Consider the following 15,369-nt stretch of genomic DNA (forward strand, 5'->3'; position numbering starts at 1 on the left):
ATTAATAAGGTCATTTGAAAAAAATGCCAGACAAAACTACGACAGGTTCCCATCATGTGTGTTGTCTTACCTTGAGGACTCCAATGTCATCTGCTAGGTGCGGCCACTCAGGTGTTTGCTGTTCTATTAATATGCAGGCAATGACAAGGTAGCTGTCACATGAGAAGACGGTGGCCACTGGAGATCAGGAATGCAGCATTTATTCCAAAACGGGAGTGGCTGATGGTGTAGGCCGGTATACTTGTCAGGTGTGCTGACACCGCGAGTTCGATTCCCACATATGACAATGTGAATGTGTGTGTGTGACTAAAAAGAAATATTCCGAGCCCTGTAAATTACAGATTAGAGGACTATCATTGCAAGCAAATCCATAGAGATCCATTTTGCCCGTCTCAGCCTTTTTGGAACATGCTGCGGCATCAAAGTAAAAATGCGAGAATAGTTGCAAAAACAACATAACGGTCACCAGTTGAGGGATTTAATATCTTGTCTTTATAGCAGATTTAATTAAATATCTATGCATTCTGTTTTTATGTTTTACACACGTACCTAACTTGAAGTTCAGCTTTGTAGATAAAAATGTTCAGATCTAACATTTAGTAGTATCTATTGCTCAATGGCTACTTTTCCTTTAATCTGGACTGTTTTCCTGATATTTTGGTACTTCCATGGGCATAGGGATAACAAAACATCAGACCTATTTTTGTTTAAAAAGACAATTAATGATGATAAATGAATTTAAAGCAGTAAATAAATGTTAAGTCACCACAAGAACAAAGATTATAGATATATATATTATAGATTTCAGATGTCCAAAAAGAGCATTATCTTCACACGTTCCTTTTTGTTGTCAGTGACAACAAAATGGTTCCAAAAACTCAAATAAAAACAAATTGTTACTGTGTGAAAAAGAATTTTAATTTCTAAAATTGTTGCTCACAGTAGCAAAGACAAGGACTACATAGGGTAACAGTAGTAAAAGACCTAGTCGCTTGGCATAAAATTCCATTGTGGAAAACAGCTCATGCAACAGGTCAACTTCAGCAAGATTCATTGAACAGGAACATTTGGATATTTTCAAAATAGCTGCTGTTTGGCTATTTGCATATATTAAGTGATGTACAGTCAGTTATTATTCAAATGGTATAAGGCATGTGTTTTAAAGATGGTAACAGAGTACAAGCTAATAAAAGCAACAACAACAAGCTATTAAAAAACATTTAGATCTGTACCATGTCATAGTGTGTCAATAGTGAGAACATAAGCATAGCTATAAATATCTGAAAAGTGGATCACAACTTAACCACAAGTTCAATTCTGTGTCTGTAGTGTTTGAATAAGAGTATCTTGTATAACAGTACTGGGTTTTAAATTAATACCTGGCTTTATCTACGGCATTGAATATAAAATAATATGTTTGGAAAGGAAATATCTAGCAAAATAAAGAAATACTTTAAATGTATTAGTTATATTGGTGCAATTTCATGACTATTTTTAGACTTCACAAGTTTGGTGCAGCATGAAAGTGATTCATGGATTGTTTTGGCAAACCAACGCCCCCCCCCATTTCCATCCATCCTTCCAGAGGTCCAGGAGGGAGCTGCTGGCAGATCTACAGCAACATTAAGTAAAATTGAAGACAGCCTTCGGTATATAGATTCAGAAATTATTCATTGCTCTTGCCAAACTAAAAGGGAAGAAAGAAAATAGCAAATGTTAAAAAATACAGTTTCCTAAACATGTACCGTAATTTTCGGACTATAAGTCGCACCGGAGTATAAGTCGCACCAGCCATAAAATGCCCAAAAAAGTGAAAAAAAAAAACAACATATATATGTATATAAGTCGCTCCTGAGTATAAGTCGCCCCCCCACCCAAACTATGAAAAAAAAAAAACGCGACTTATAGTCCGAAAATTACGGTACTGTATTGTGTCGTTGCTTTGGTGCACAAGTTGACTACGGTGATTTTGGAAATGGGATGCTTAAGGACAACACTAATAGCATTTGGAATGAACATACTGTATAAGACTTGTTGCACTGTTGATAGTTGTACTAACTAGCAGAAGTTAAGAAATGTTTTAAACTAGCACCCTAAATGAGGAGCAAATATTAATAATGAATAGTTTTCAACACCAACCCAGGGGAAGAATTATTAAGGTGAGAATTTGAAAAGACCACCTTAACATTCTATGTGTGCAATTTTGTTTTGTGGATAAAAAGCAAGCTGCAACACGTGCTTTGATCTTCATATTTGCGTTACAACAAACTACGAGAGACGATTTGCCAGTGTCACAAGTAGAACATCGGTTATTTCTAATGCAATTTACTAGATCACACAAAATGAATACATCTCTGGCAATGTCACTTTAAAAGTAAGCATTATCATGTTTGAGAAGGATTTTTGACACTCCTGTATTTGATCTCAATAGATCAGCAGCAGCCATATCTAAAATTTTGTGTAATCCGTACATGACGTGCTACAGTTTACGTGTTGTGTCATTGCGAGTTTCCCACTACGGCTACCTCAGAACAGGGAGCAGGACTTTGGTGGTCTAAAGGGATTATCGCTGGAGGGCACACCGACCAGGAGGGGGTCCTTGGAGGCATTTTGCAGACAGAAGTTCCTCAACTCGGCAGCAGCCTGAGACACCTGCGAGTCACATATGACGTCAGCATATGGTGGAAAAAAAGAAAAAGCTTGACGTCACGCAAACCGCAAAACCTCCACACAACAACAAGCCTGGCTGTTATTTGCACACAATTTGCATGCAACGGTACAACAGTATGCGTACAGTGTTTACAGACGACTATTTTCACGTGATTAGCGAGTTACTGACGCGTAAAAAAAGTAACTTCCCCACACAGTAAAACTTGTGTCAACGCGGTACTTATTATTTCAAAGTTTGAACGCTCGGTGGCAAAGTTCAAAAAGATCAACAGCGTTTAGTCCCTCTTAACCTAAGATTTCGCTCTCCTCCATGTAAAACGGCAATGTGGGAAGCCTGTTTATTCCCCAGACTGTCAGTTTTCTCCGCCATTCAGCAGTCGATCGCTTAGCTTGTTGCTCTCTCGGCGTTTGTGTGTCCGCGTCGGCCGCTGGTACCTTGATCCTCCGGATGCTGGCCTCCAAACGGAGCTGCTTCACGGCCCTTTGAGCGACGATTACGTTGTTGCTGGCGTTGTTATTGGACATGACGAGAGATGTGGGTGAGAAAAGTCAGGAGCGCTTTATGAGTAGTACACGTCTACCAGCGAGAGGAAATTGGTCCAAAACACTTGTAAGCATTTCGCCGAATGGGATCCTTTGGCTGCAGATCGTCCCTCCCAGCAGGGCGTTCTAATTGGTTTTCTGCATGTCAATCAAACTCCTTGTAGAAACTTGGACATCATGGTGCGTGTTGAACACGTCAGTGAGCAAAGGACTGACCTGACAATAATTTGATGTATTGGTTCATCGCCAGTAATGAAATGCTGAAGTTGAAACTTGAATGGCATGTTTATTTTTGCGGAGGTGTGTGTAAATAGACCCCTAGTGTCCCCATGCAAGAATGATAAAACATGCTGGAGTGAATGCAAGCCACTAAGTACTACTATTTTCAGTGTTCATCGGTACTGGAGAAGAAAATTCTTAAAACTTGCTTTGTAATCTGTGCACACACACAAACACACGGGGAGCAAGTCAGGGGTTTCATTTACTTTAAAATCAATAATAATATTATACTACTAGTAGAAGGGTAAATTTTTTTGTTATCGATATTGGAATGTAAATAGTCTGTCTATAGTCTATAGAAAGAGTCTCCGTATCCTGGGTGCTGGTTTCTGGTCTCTGAATCGTGCATAAATCTAATATATATATATCGTGCATAAATATACGTCCTGCACATACTATCAAATTGTGACAAAATACACTTACCTGAGTTGGTTATTCAGCACATTTATTTATCAATGGAAACAAATGCAGACAGGCAGATATATGTAATATGCTTTTATTATAATTCTGTAATGGTTTGATTACATTCATCCATGATACAATTATCCATCCATCCATTTTCTGAACCGCTTAGTATTTTATATAAATTTAATCTCACCATTTTGCCAATTGGAGTTGGTTAATGATAACTGAGTAGTTGAACAGATGGGCAGCCCGGTGGAAATGGTGAGCACGTCTGCCTCACAGTTTTGAGGTTTCAGGTTCAATCCCACTTCTGGCCCTCCCTGTGTGGAGTTTGCATGTTCTCCCTGTGCCTGTGTGGGTTTTTTCTGGGTGCTCCGGTTTCCTCCTATGCATGGTAGGCTGATTGAACACTCCAAATTGCCCATGAGTGTGAGTGCAGATGGTTGTTCGTCTCTGTATGACACCTGCGGAACCCCTATCCCTGGGGGCAAGCGGGATGGATGGATGGATGGATGGATGGATGGATGGATGGATGGATGGATGGATGGCTGGATGGCTGGATGGATGGATGGATGGATGGATGGATGGATGGATGGATGGATGGATGGATGGATGGATGGATGGATGGATGGATGGATGGATGGATGGATCATTCAAATTTATTTTTTGACAGCATGTCACTGAGATGATTTCTCCCCTAATAAAAAAGAAAGAGGAAGGAAATAGGAAACATTTGTTACGTATTCTATTTAGTCAACATAAAGCTTGATCCCTGAGTGAGTATGCTTACAAATGATCGGGCCAATGGTGAGTGGCTTCAACGGAGCAGAGTTTGAGACAGAGCGTCGGGCTCTCCTTGTGCAAGGCTACACGACGGACCATGGAAGCAAATGAAAAGCAATAGCATAACATCAGAAACAAGTGGTTAAGAAGCAATGGACATGGAGTTGTTATGCTGTGAATCAAATTGAATATAGTTTGCTACTCACCGGAACGCAAGAGTACCTCCTCCGGTCACACAGGCTGAGGCTACAGTGCAGGTAAACATCTCGGTATTCCCCCTGAAGCAGGAAGAACAAGGCAGCAAAACGGGCCCGGAGGGATGAGCCGCTCTCAGCCACTGACACTTGTTGGCGGTCAGCGGGACATCTAACAGGCCAAGGGGAGATCAATGGTTAGCTTCACCTTTGAAACGTATCAATCCACTGTACAGTCGTCCCTAATGAGCAGGCGCATACTTGTTGCGGATGAGAGAGTATTGCTCGGGGTTTGCAGGGTTTGGGGAGTGGGAGGCGAAGCAATCCTCCAAAACAACTGCCAAGCTGGGATCTTTTTTGTCCACAGAGACCCCCACATACAATGGTGAGCCCACTGGAAGGACCACCGGAGCCGCTGAATAAGGCTCCGTATAGTTGGAGTTACGGAACAGGACCATGGAGGCTCTGGCTTTGTCACCTGAGCCAACAATACCACCTTCCAGGCTGTCAAGAAAGAGCAATTATCATGATAGTCTCTCTTTGCTATTCTCCAAAATATCTACAAAATGGATTTTTTTTGCTTTACCTGACAAAGACTATTGATAGTAACACACTGCAATTTACATGAATACATTTTCCCTACTACTCACTCCAGGAACGGCCTGACGGCAACATTCAGCCTGCTCTCTGTGTCCAGGGGATAAGCACACGAGAAAGGAAGCTTCACAGCGGGAGAGAAGGATCCGTTGTTCAATGGGTAGATGAATAAATTGTTGGAGTAGATGGCATGTGTGCGGTTGGTCTAAAAGAAAAAAAGTAGTCATTACATGGGATGAAGTTGTATAACTCTTGCAGACATGACATGTAATCCATTATTAGCCAAGTTGTATAGAAGCCGTTTGTAAAAAAAGTGGGACAAAAGCGTGTGTGTCAAAGTGTAGCGTTTCTGTGTTTTTTTACCGTCAGCACGTTTCCGCAGGTATTTGCCCTAGCGTCAGCCTCGTACCACACAACATCACCTTGCACCCTGACCCTTGAACAGTTGCGGACCGCCAGGTTGCCAGAGAGCGGGTTGTAACCAGCGCTGGTTATGCTCGCTGAATTCAGACCCACTTGGATTTTGTCAGGGCCACAAATAAGGTGAGAAGGTCTGAGTGACGGTTGCTTGTCTAAACAAAAAAAAAATATATATGGGTTAATTAATTCCATTGTATCATTATGCTTAATCGCAATAGAAATAAAAAGATACCTTCGCAAACAACACCGGCATCCTCCCTGTGAACACAGTTGTGTCTCCCAAATCCGAGATGTCTGCAACTTGTTATTGAGGTTTCATTTCCAAAACAACGGACATCGTCCAACCAGATGGGTCCGGTGCCCTGTCCAAAGGCTGCACTGTGCAGTGCTGAACGAGCCTCGCCGCAGTCCAACTGTCTGCACACCACGTTGGCGTTGGGGAGGTTCCAAATGTCGTCGCACACAGTCCCCCACTGTCCATTATGGTAGACCTCAACTCTCCCGGAGCAGCGTCTGCCAGAGTTGACCAGTCTCACGGGTGAAGCAGCTAATACAACAGCATAGCCAAAAAAGTATTTTAAAGAATGTTGCATATTTTGGAAATACCATGGCAATTCAAACGCGAGTTGTTACCTTCACAAACCACTCCGGCATCCTCATTGTGGCCACAGTTGTGCGATCCAATCCCTTGGTGGCTGCACTCACCCAGCTTTGCTTCACTTCCCGTGCATCTGACGTTGTCCAGCCAAATGGGCCCTCTGCCCTGTCCAAAGTGGGCCCTGTCGAGGGCCGCCAGGGCCCTGCCGCACCCCAACTGCCTGCACACCACTTGCGCATGCTTCAGGTCCCAGATGTCGTCACATACTGTCCCCCACTGCCCACGGTGGAAGATTTCCACTCTGCCGGAGCAGGAGCTATTACCACCGTTCGCCAGACGGACCTCCCCCTCTTTTCCTGGCTGCACTGGTGTTGTTGCCGTTGAATTTCTGTGAGCTTCTGTCGTTGTCTCAATGGCATGAGTTGTCGTTTCGGTGGTGATTGTTGTTGGCGCCAATCCAGAACCATCAGGTTCGGGTGTTGTAAAATAACTTGTCTCGTTAACCTCTGAAAACAAGAGTCCAAAAAGTTGTGTTAGATTGAATGACTTTGCAAAGCAGTCACACCAACACACCATTAAAACATAATTTTCTTTGTACCTGCGCAGTATGCCCAATGACAGGTGGGAGGCTTCACAAGTTTGTAGACGTAGTAGCTGGAAGCTGCTCTCGAGCAGAGCTTCACGTGGATGCGTTGTGAGTTAAAATGGCAGCAATCGTCACTCCAGGTATTACACACAGGACGAGTTACTATGACATCAGACTGCGTGGGATGAGGTTCATTTAGTGAGATGGTGATATGGGTTCCGCACTTGAATCCATGGACACATCCTTCAGGAATATGTGCATCATCTCGTCCAAGAAATAAGCGATACCAGCCTTGCCACTCAACATTTCTGTCACACTTTGCAGGTGATAACATTCCATGTTGTGTCGAACGCCAGTCATCATTCAGGACGGTGTAGCTCTCACAGGGGTCAGTGCATGTATTTTCAATGCAGTCCATCCCCGCTGGACACGTTATATTTCCGCAAAGGAACTGGACCGATTGTGAGGAAGGGCCGGATCTGGAGCGTGCGGCGGGAGCTAGGCATTCATAAGAGCCCGGTGTATTTTGGCAAACAACCAGAGGTGCCGTGCAGGGTGAGTCGGGAAGCGAGCACTCGTCAGTGTCCACGCAGCCACTGTCGGGTGCCCACTCATAGCCTCGCTCACAACAAGAGCCATCGGCGCACGCTAAGCGATTGTAACAAGTGAGACCATCGCCGACAAAGCCATCTTTGCAGACGCAGGAGAAGCCGGGGAAGTCGTCGCCTCTTATCTGTGACTCTTGGCACGTTGCTTTTTCATGGCACGCACCACAGCTGGAAACAACTGTACCTAAGAAGAGTAATTCATATTGAATTGCATTTTTCCACAAGAGTCTTTGCACATATACATAGTACCTTAAAACAACCTCTGATGACTTTATCTGTGCACTATTGAAAGGGGTACGTTTCCTAGAATGAGGTTTTTTTCCCCTACGTTCTTGTACTGTATTTGATTAATTTTCTTTGAATGACTTGCACTTTTCTGTAATTTTGTGTGAGAGGATATTAAACCAAAATTACAAAACTAATATGAACACTGTACCTGATCCTCTTGTCACGAGCTGCAAAACCAGGAACAGTAAAACTTCACTAGGTATCCCCATATTGGCCCTTTGTTGACCTCTAAGAGAAAGAAAACAATGGGACGTAAAATGTTAGCTAGATCCGAATAATAAGCATTCTTGATTTTTTTTCATCGTGCTGCGATGGATAAAAATCATTGCTTTGCTTACCTTGTTCGCTTGACACGGAGTGAGTCCAGGCGCTGGTGGGGATGTTTCAAGTGAGAAAACTCGAGAATTTATAGGCCAGATTTTCTATACGAGAGGGCGTACAAAACAGTTATTTGTCAAACACAAATGGTTCCTTGACAGCTGATTCGGATGGGGAAATTCCAGGGAAATGTTACATATTAATAAAAACTATACCCACAAAATAGCCCTCAAACAGAACTCACCCAGAGTCAACAAACTTTTATGGTAATCAATGAATGTCAGGCAGAGTTGAAAAGACAATAGACAGTGATAAATGTCGTTTTTATATTCCCTTGTTAATGTTAAGAAAATGCCAAAGTATAGTATTACACAATATGTGAATAAAAGTTTAGTTAAAAAATGTAACAAATGAAAATGTGAAATAATTATACATTTCTGTAGAAATACTAAAAGTATTATAGTTAAAGTATAATGTCACAATTTAGAACTAAAGTATATTAAAATGATTGATTTATAGCTTTTGCAATGAACATATATGATAGAATATCACAAAACCAAGAACTTATCAAGAAAATATCAAATGTATTGTAGATACTAAGTTAATAAAACCCAAAACAGTTTGCCTACATTTCTAGAAATGACAATATGTACAAGGATATTATGTATGATTATAGTCCAGGATGTTATTATATTAGATATATCTATTTGTGAAGATATAAGCCTGCATATAATTTCAACAAAAGTATATAACTCTTATTTTCTCACACTTCACAATACTTTTATAATTGTATATCCATATTTATTTATTTGTCTATTTATTTTGACAGATACAGGCTTTCATTTTTTTAATGGAATTGTTTGGGTATGGTTTTAAAAGCATAACCTTTCTAAGCCATACTGCTATTGTGTTTCTATAGACGAAATATACATATCCCTAACCCTCTTAGAATAGTGGCCCGAGTCATTCACATATTTTGACAAAAAATGTTTTTGCCTTAAACATCAACTCAGTATGCTGACCACGTCCGCTAAAATCGGCTACAATCTTAGTTAAACAGATCATTTAGTTCTAACACTGAAATAACGTTATGAATAAATACAATCAGTATGTGGTGTAGTGTTTGGTGTCTACTGAAAAAAATAAATAACAAAAAGAGCCCCTCTTCGTCAAATATTTTTTTCTCCAAACATGAAAAAATAAATCCTTTCACACTTGTTTTTTTCTTTCACCGTGGTTATGCAATAGTTTCTCTGAATAATTAAATAATAGTACACTCCTGAAAATGTTTTATACTGAATAGCTAAGGTAAATAATTAACTTGGTTACGCTTACCCAATATAAGAAATCATTTTATAAGAATAAACTGCACTTACATTTTCCTGAATGTATTCTATAAAGCAAGCACTTACCGTAATTTGGGTACAGTTATGCAACAACAAACACATTATCCTGAGGTTGAGCCAATAACAGACAAAAGACTTTGACTGCAGATGATTACAAATGACTTGACTTGCAGTTCATAAATATTGTAGGATATATTTCTCTGACTATTTATTGATTACAGAATGAAAGACTCTGTCAAGGGAATTCAATGATTTATTTGATAAAATGTTATACAATATGTGTTGGAAGATAATTGCTGAAAGCATGTGCAAATACTGTTATGGAGATACTAACTTATCATCAAGCACGAAACCAGCCTTGCGCATTGATTACAGAATGAAAGACTCTGTCAAGGGAATTCAATGATTTATTTGATAAAATGTTATACAATATGTGTTTGAAGATAATTGCTGAAAGCATGTGCAAATACTGTTATGGAGATACTAACTTATCACGAAGCACGAAACCAGCCTTGCGCATCTCATCGCATGGAAAACTCCGTGGTGCTCTGGTGAAATATACTATACCACTCACCAGAGGCTTTCATCAAACATATTTTAACAGTTTAACTAACATGTTGGTTAACATCTTGGTATGTGTAGCCTAAACAAAAGAAAGATGCTAGACTTTGAATAATGCTTGTGACTTGAGCAGGTTGTTGTTTCAATGCATTCAGGGGACAAGTTCACAACGCTTGGGAGCAGAAACAATAACTCGATTTTTAACTATTTTGAAGCCTCATTTTATATTCTTAGTGATTTTTTAAGCAATCAAATTTGGAATGAGCTTAACAACACTCTAGTTTACATATTGACATGAAGATTTAAAGAAGGCCAATTAAGTTTATTTAGCATACCTACAATGAAGCTCTGTTAAACAATTCATCTTCTATATTCTGAATGTATTGAGTATTGTTGAGCATTTCTTTTAATGTACTGCACTTCTTTTTGTTTGAATAAAAATGAAAAGACTTTTTTTCAGAATGATATGATCCTTTATTTTTAAAATGATTTGTTGATTATTAGTCAGAGATTGGAGATGGAATTTTGTGATAAATGATCACGTCGCAGCACGGTGGAATTTGTTGTTAACACGTACGGCTAACAATTCAGGAGGTCAAATTTCTGTTCAAACATCTCTGTGTGAATGTTTGCATTTTCTCCGCATGCTTGAGTGGATCTTCTCCGGAATTTCCAGTCTCCCCAACCTCCACAGAACACCATATCCCAAAAAATTTGCTCCGCTGGTTAATGAATTACTCTGAATCACCCATGAGTTTGAAAGAAAGCGTGAATGATTGTTTGCTCATTTGTGGCTTGTTTTTGACTGCTGAACAGACCAGGGTGTATCTCACTCCTCCTCTAATTGATCCCCTGAAGATTAAAAAAAGAAAAGAAGAAGTAATTGCAATTATTTCTATTTTCTCAGTATACTATGTACTAGCTTAATACCTGAGTGAGAATACTTACAAGTGATCGGCCCAATGCTGAGTGGCTCCATTACACCAGAGTTCGAGACAGATCGGTGTACTCTCCTTGTGCAAGGCTATGTGGTGGAAGAATGTAAAAAGCAATAGGAAAGCATTAGTATATTTAATTTGGCCCTAAGTAATGAGAGACATGGAGTTGTTATGCTGTGAATCAAATTGAATAGAGTTTGCTACTCACCGGAATGCAAGAGTACCTCCTCCGGTCACACAAGCTGAGGCTACAGTGCAGGTAAACATCTCGGTATTCCCCCTGAAGCAGGAAGAACAGGGCAGCGAAACGAGCGCGGAGGGATGAGCCGCTCTCAGCCACTGACACTTGCTGGCGGTCAGCGGGACATCTAACAGGCCAAGGGGAGATCGATGGTTAGCTGCACCTTTGAAACATATCAATCCACTGTACAGTCATCCCTAATGAGCAGGCGCATACTTGTTGCGGATGAGAGTGTATCGCTCGGGGTTTGCAGGGTTTGAGGAGTGGGAGGCGAAGCAATCCTCCAAAACAACTGCCAAGCTGGGATCGTTTTTGTCCACAGAGACCCCCACATACAATGGTGAGCCCACTGGAAGGACCACCGGACCCGCTGAATAAGGCTCTGTATAGTTGGAGTTACGGAACAGGACCATGGAGGCTCTGGCTTTGACACCTGAGCCAACACTACCACCTTCCAGTCTGTCAAGAAAGACCAATTATCATGATAGTCTCTCTTTGCTATTCTCCAAAATATCTACAAAATTGATTTTTTTCGCTTTACCTGACAAAGACTATTGATAGTAACGCACTGCAATTTACATGAATACATTTTCCCTACTACTCACTCCAGGAACGGCCTGACGGCAACATTCAGCCTGCTCTCTGTGTCCAAGGGATAAGCACACGAGAAAGGAAGCTTCACAGCGGGAGAGAAAGATCCATTGTTCAATGGGTAAATGAATAAACTGTTGGAGTAGATGGCATGTGTACGGTTGGTCTAAAAGAAAAAAAAAGTAGTCATTACATGGGGTGAAGTTGTATAATTATTGCAGACTTAACATGTAATCAATCCATTACCAGCCGAATTGTATGGAAGCCGTTTAAAAAATGTGTGTGTCAAGATGTAGCATTTCTGTATTTTTTTTTACCGTCAGCACGTTTCCGCAGGCATTTGCCTTAGCGTCAGCCTCGTACCACACAACACCACCTTGCACCCTGACCCTTGAACAGTTGTAGACTGCCAGGTTGCCAGAGAGCGGGTTGTAACCAGCGCTGGTTATGCTCGCTGAATTCAGACCCACTTGGATTTTGTCAGGGCCACAAATAAGGTGAGAAGGTCTGAGTGATGGTTGCTTGTCTAAACAAAAAAAAATATATATATTATATGGGTTCATTAATTCCATTGTATCATTATGCTAAATCGCAATAGAAATAAAAAGCTACCTTCGCAAACAACACCGGCATCCTCCCTGTGAACACAATTGTGTCTCCCAAATCCACGATGTCTGCAACTTGTTATTGAGGTTTCATTTCCAAAACAACGGACATCGTCCAACCAGATGGGTCCGGTGCCCTGTCCAAAGGCTGCACTGTGCAGTGCTGAACGAGCCTCGCCGCAGTCCAACTGTCTGCACACCACGTTGGCGTTGGGGAGGTTCCAAATGTCGTCGCACACAGTCCCCCACTGTCCATTATGGTAGACCTCAACTCTTCCGGAGCAGCGTCTGCCAGAGTTGACCAGTCTCACGGGTGAAGCAGCTAATACAACAGCATAGCCAAAAAAGTATTTTAAAGAATGTTGCATATTTTGGAAATACCATGGCAATTCAAATGCGAGTTGTTACCTTCACAAACCACTCCAGCATCCTCATTGTGGCCACAGTTGTGCGATCCAATCCCTTGGTGACCGCACTCACCCAGCTTTGCTTCACTTCCCGTGCATCTGACGTTGTCCAGCCAAATGGGCCCTCTGCCCTGTCCAAAGTGGGCCCTGTCGAGGGCCGCCAGGGCCCTGCCGCAGCCCAATTGCCTGCACACCACTTGCGCATGCTTCAGGTCCCAGATGTCGTCACATACTGTCCCCCACTGCCCACGGTGGAAGATTTCCACTCTGCCAGAGCAGGAGCTGTTACCACCGTTCGCCAGACGGACCTCCCCCTCTTCTACTGGCCCCGCTGCCGTTGTTTGGGGGGGGGTTGGGTCCGGTCGTCTCACCATCGAAAGTTGGTAAAATAGGTGATGATGTGGAATAGTCTTCAGGTGCTGGTGTGGAATAACCACTTTCAGTAACCTCTGGAAAAAAAAAAGAGTATTTTCAAATATTTTCAAGAACATTGTCATTTACATCAACTGACTATGAGTGTCCATATAGTGTAAAATGTTTTCAAATGGGGCAATACCTGCACAGTAACCAAGATGGCACGTAGATGGCTTCACAAGTTTGTAGATGTAGTATCTGCTAGCTGCTGTAGAGCAAAGCTTGACATGGATGTTGTGAGAAGCAAAATGGCAGCATTCTCTAGCCCATGCGTTACACACAGTACGACTTGCAATCACATTCGACTGTGTTGGATGAGGTTCTGTTATCCACAATGGTGCATGGGTTCCACACATGTTTTCCTCTATACATCTGTCAGGTATACGTGCACTGTTGTGCCCAAGAACCAGACGATACCAGCCTTGCCACTGAACATTTCGGTCGCATTTCGCCTGGTTAGAATTATTATATCGAAACTGTGTCGAACGCCAGTCATCATTCAGGACGGTGTAGCTCTCACAGGGGTCAGTGCATGTATTTTCAATGCAGTCCATCCCCGCTGGACACGTTATATTTCCGCAAAGGAACTGGACCGATTGTGAGGAAGGGCCGGATCTGGAGCGTGCGGCCGGAGCTAGGCATTCATAAGAGCCTGGTGTGTTTTGGCAAACAACCAGAGGTGCCGTGCAGGGTGAGTCGGAAAGCGAGCACTCGTCAGTGTCCACGCAGCCACTGTCGGGTGCCCACTCATAGCCTCGCTCACAACAAGAGCCATCGGCGCACATTAAGCGATTGTAACAAGTGAGGCCATCGCCGACAAAGCCATCTTTGCAGACGCAGGAGAAGCTGGGAAAGTCGTCGCCTCTTATCTGTGACTCTTGGCACGTTGCTTTTTCATGGCACGTACCACAGCTGGAAACAACTGAACCTAAGAAGAAAAAATACTTTTTTTTAAGTCAAAAGAATGTGATAAACCGTTGTGTGCAAATGACACCACATCGTGTTCAAAAAGTTCTCTCCGGCCTTTTAATTTATTCACGTCATTTTGCAGATTTTCTATCGTGACCCTAGCAAGTATAACTGGTATAGAAAATGGATGAAGCACGCCAAAGAGGCATAAATGATATACACTAAATGGGAAATCAGAATTATAATTTTGCTTTATCAGTAGAGAGACGTGAATTATGCAGCAATGTGGCTGCAAAATTGCTAGAGAAGCTGTTTAAATGGACTTTTGGTGGAGTTTATTAACTCCCAAATCCTGTATATTTAAGTATCTGCATTTTTTGAGGACATTTTGATGTTACAATGAATCAACAGTAAATGTGCCGTACAGTCAAAGTCAAACAAATAATATTTCAAAATTTGATTTTACAATTTTCTGCCAGGAAAAAAAGATTATAAAAATGGTGTACCTGAAATCATTCCGGTGTTGAGCAGCAGGATTAGGGGCAATAACACCCCTCCAGACATCATCATTATGGACCACAAGCAGAAATTACTGAAATACATTTTTCCAAGTTAGGCAAATTGCAAATGTACAAATCGAACTTTTTTTAAGATTCTCTCGAAAAACAATAGTCGTCTTTGAGTTACCTTGAGAAATGAAGGAATCCCTGGAGCTGTTGATAATGTTGCAGGTGAAAAGAGTGTGGGAGAATTTATACTGTAAGACAGCTATTGGTGTCAAAAGATCATACAAAGAAATCTTTTGTCCCATATAACATAGGTCCTTAACCCCACTGATACAGGAGGATTGGTAAATATGATAATCAAACAAAGCCGGCAAACAAAGCATAAAGCCAACGCACATTACAGAAATTCAATTTAGGATTAGATTGAAACAACACACCAGTGTGATGAATGAAGCTTAGTCATTTCACTCAAGAGTAGTGACACAATGTAGCGCATAGAATGCTATCAGAATAAAGAGATCATATAGTGTGCCCGCCACTTCTTATCATAAGAAAAAGGAGC

The 15,369-nt window shown here is 41.7% G+C and overlaps 2 protein-coding genes across 2 annotated transcripts; both read right to left on the reverse strand.

Moving 5' to 3' along the window:
- Window positions 1–893: 893 nt before the first annotated feature.
- si:ch211-286b5.5 (uncharacterized protein LOC100003596 homolog) lies at window positions 894–3,305 on the reverse strand. The gene is made up of 3 exons (XM_061274456.1): window positions 3,106–3,305; window positions 2,526–2,652; window positions 894–1,687 (listed from the first exon to the last, which is right to left on the reverse strand). The coding sequence occupies exons 1-2, from the start codon at window positions 3,193–3,195 to the stop codon at window positions 2,527–2,529; spliced, it is 216 nt and encodes a 71-aa protein (XP_061130440.1). The 5' UTR covers window positions 3,196–3,305; the 3' UTR covers window positions 894–1,687; window position 2,526.
- A 1,326-nt stretch (window positions 3,306–4,631) lies between these two features.
- On the reverse strand, window positions 4,632–13,677 carry LOC133151087 (deleted in malignant brain tumors 1 protein-like). Its single transcript, XM_061273838.1, has 18 exons — window positions 13,535–13,677; window positions 12,980–13,427; window positions 12,579–12,893; window positions 12,284–12,492; window positions 11,981–12,132; window positions 11,592–11,834; window positions 11,343–11,502; window positions 11,145–11,220; window positions 11,030–11,048; window positions 8,120–8,199; window positions 7,088–7,867; window positions 6,525–6,995; window positions 6,124–6,438; window positions 5,835–6,043; window positions 5,525–5,676; window positions 5,136–5,378; window positions 4,887–5,046; window positions 4,632–4,763 (listed from the first exon to the last, which is right to left on the reverse strand). The coding sequence occupies exons 2-18, from the start codon at window positions 13,350–13,352 to the stop codon at window positions 4,647–4,649; spliced, it is 4,074 nt and encodes a 1,357-aa protein (XP_061129822.1). The 5' UTR covers window positions 13,353–13,427; window positions 13,535–13,677; the 3' UTR covers window positions 4,632–4,646.
- Between the last annotated feature and the right edge of the window lie 1,692 nt (window positions 13,678–15,369).

This window comes from Syngnathus typhle, linkage group LG3 (assembly GCF_033458585.1).
Source record: "Syngnathus typhle isolate RoL2023-S1 ecotype Sweden linkage group LG3, RoL_Styp_1.0, whole genome shotgun sequence".
Lineage (NCBI taxonomy): Eukaryota > Metazoa > Chordata > Actinopteri > Syngnathiformes > Syngnathidae > Syngnathus > Syngnathus typhle.

What these genes read in the sequence shown, in the direction of transcription:
- LOC133151087 (XM_061273838.1), bottom strand. Translation starts at nt 13,352, where the DNA reads ATGGTGAGACGACCGGACCCAACCCCCCCCCAAACAACGGCAGCGGGG. An exon ending in GGAGGTACTCTTGCATTCCG is followed by an intron (nt 11,221 to 11,342) that starts GTGAGTAGCAAA and finishes TCCACCACATAG; the next exon opens with CCTTGCACAAGGAGAGTACA. An exon ending in TGCCGGAGTGGTTTGTGAAG is followed by an intron (nt 6,439 to 6,524) that starts GTAACAACTCGC and finishes CTGTTGTATTAG; the next exon opens with CTGCTTCACCCGTGAGACTG.
- si:ch211-286b5.5 (XM_061274456.1), bottom strand. Translation starts at nt 3,195, where the DNA reads ATGTCCAATAACAACGCCAGCAACAACGTAATCGTCGCTCAAAGGGCC. An exon ending in CCAGCATCCGGAGGATCAAG is followed by an intron (nt 2,653 to 3,105) that starts GTACCAGCGGCC and finishes TGTGACTCGCAG; the next exon opens with GTGTCTCAGGCTGCTGCCGA.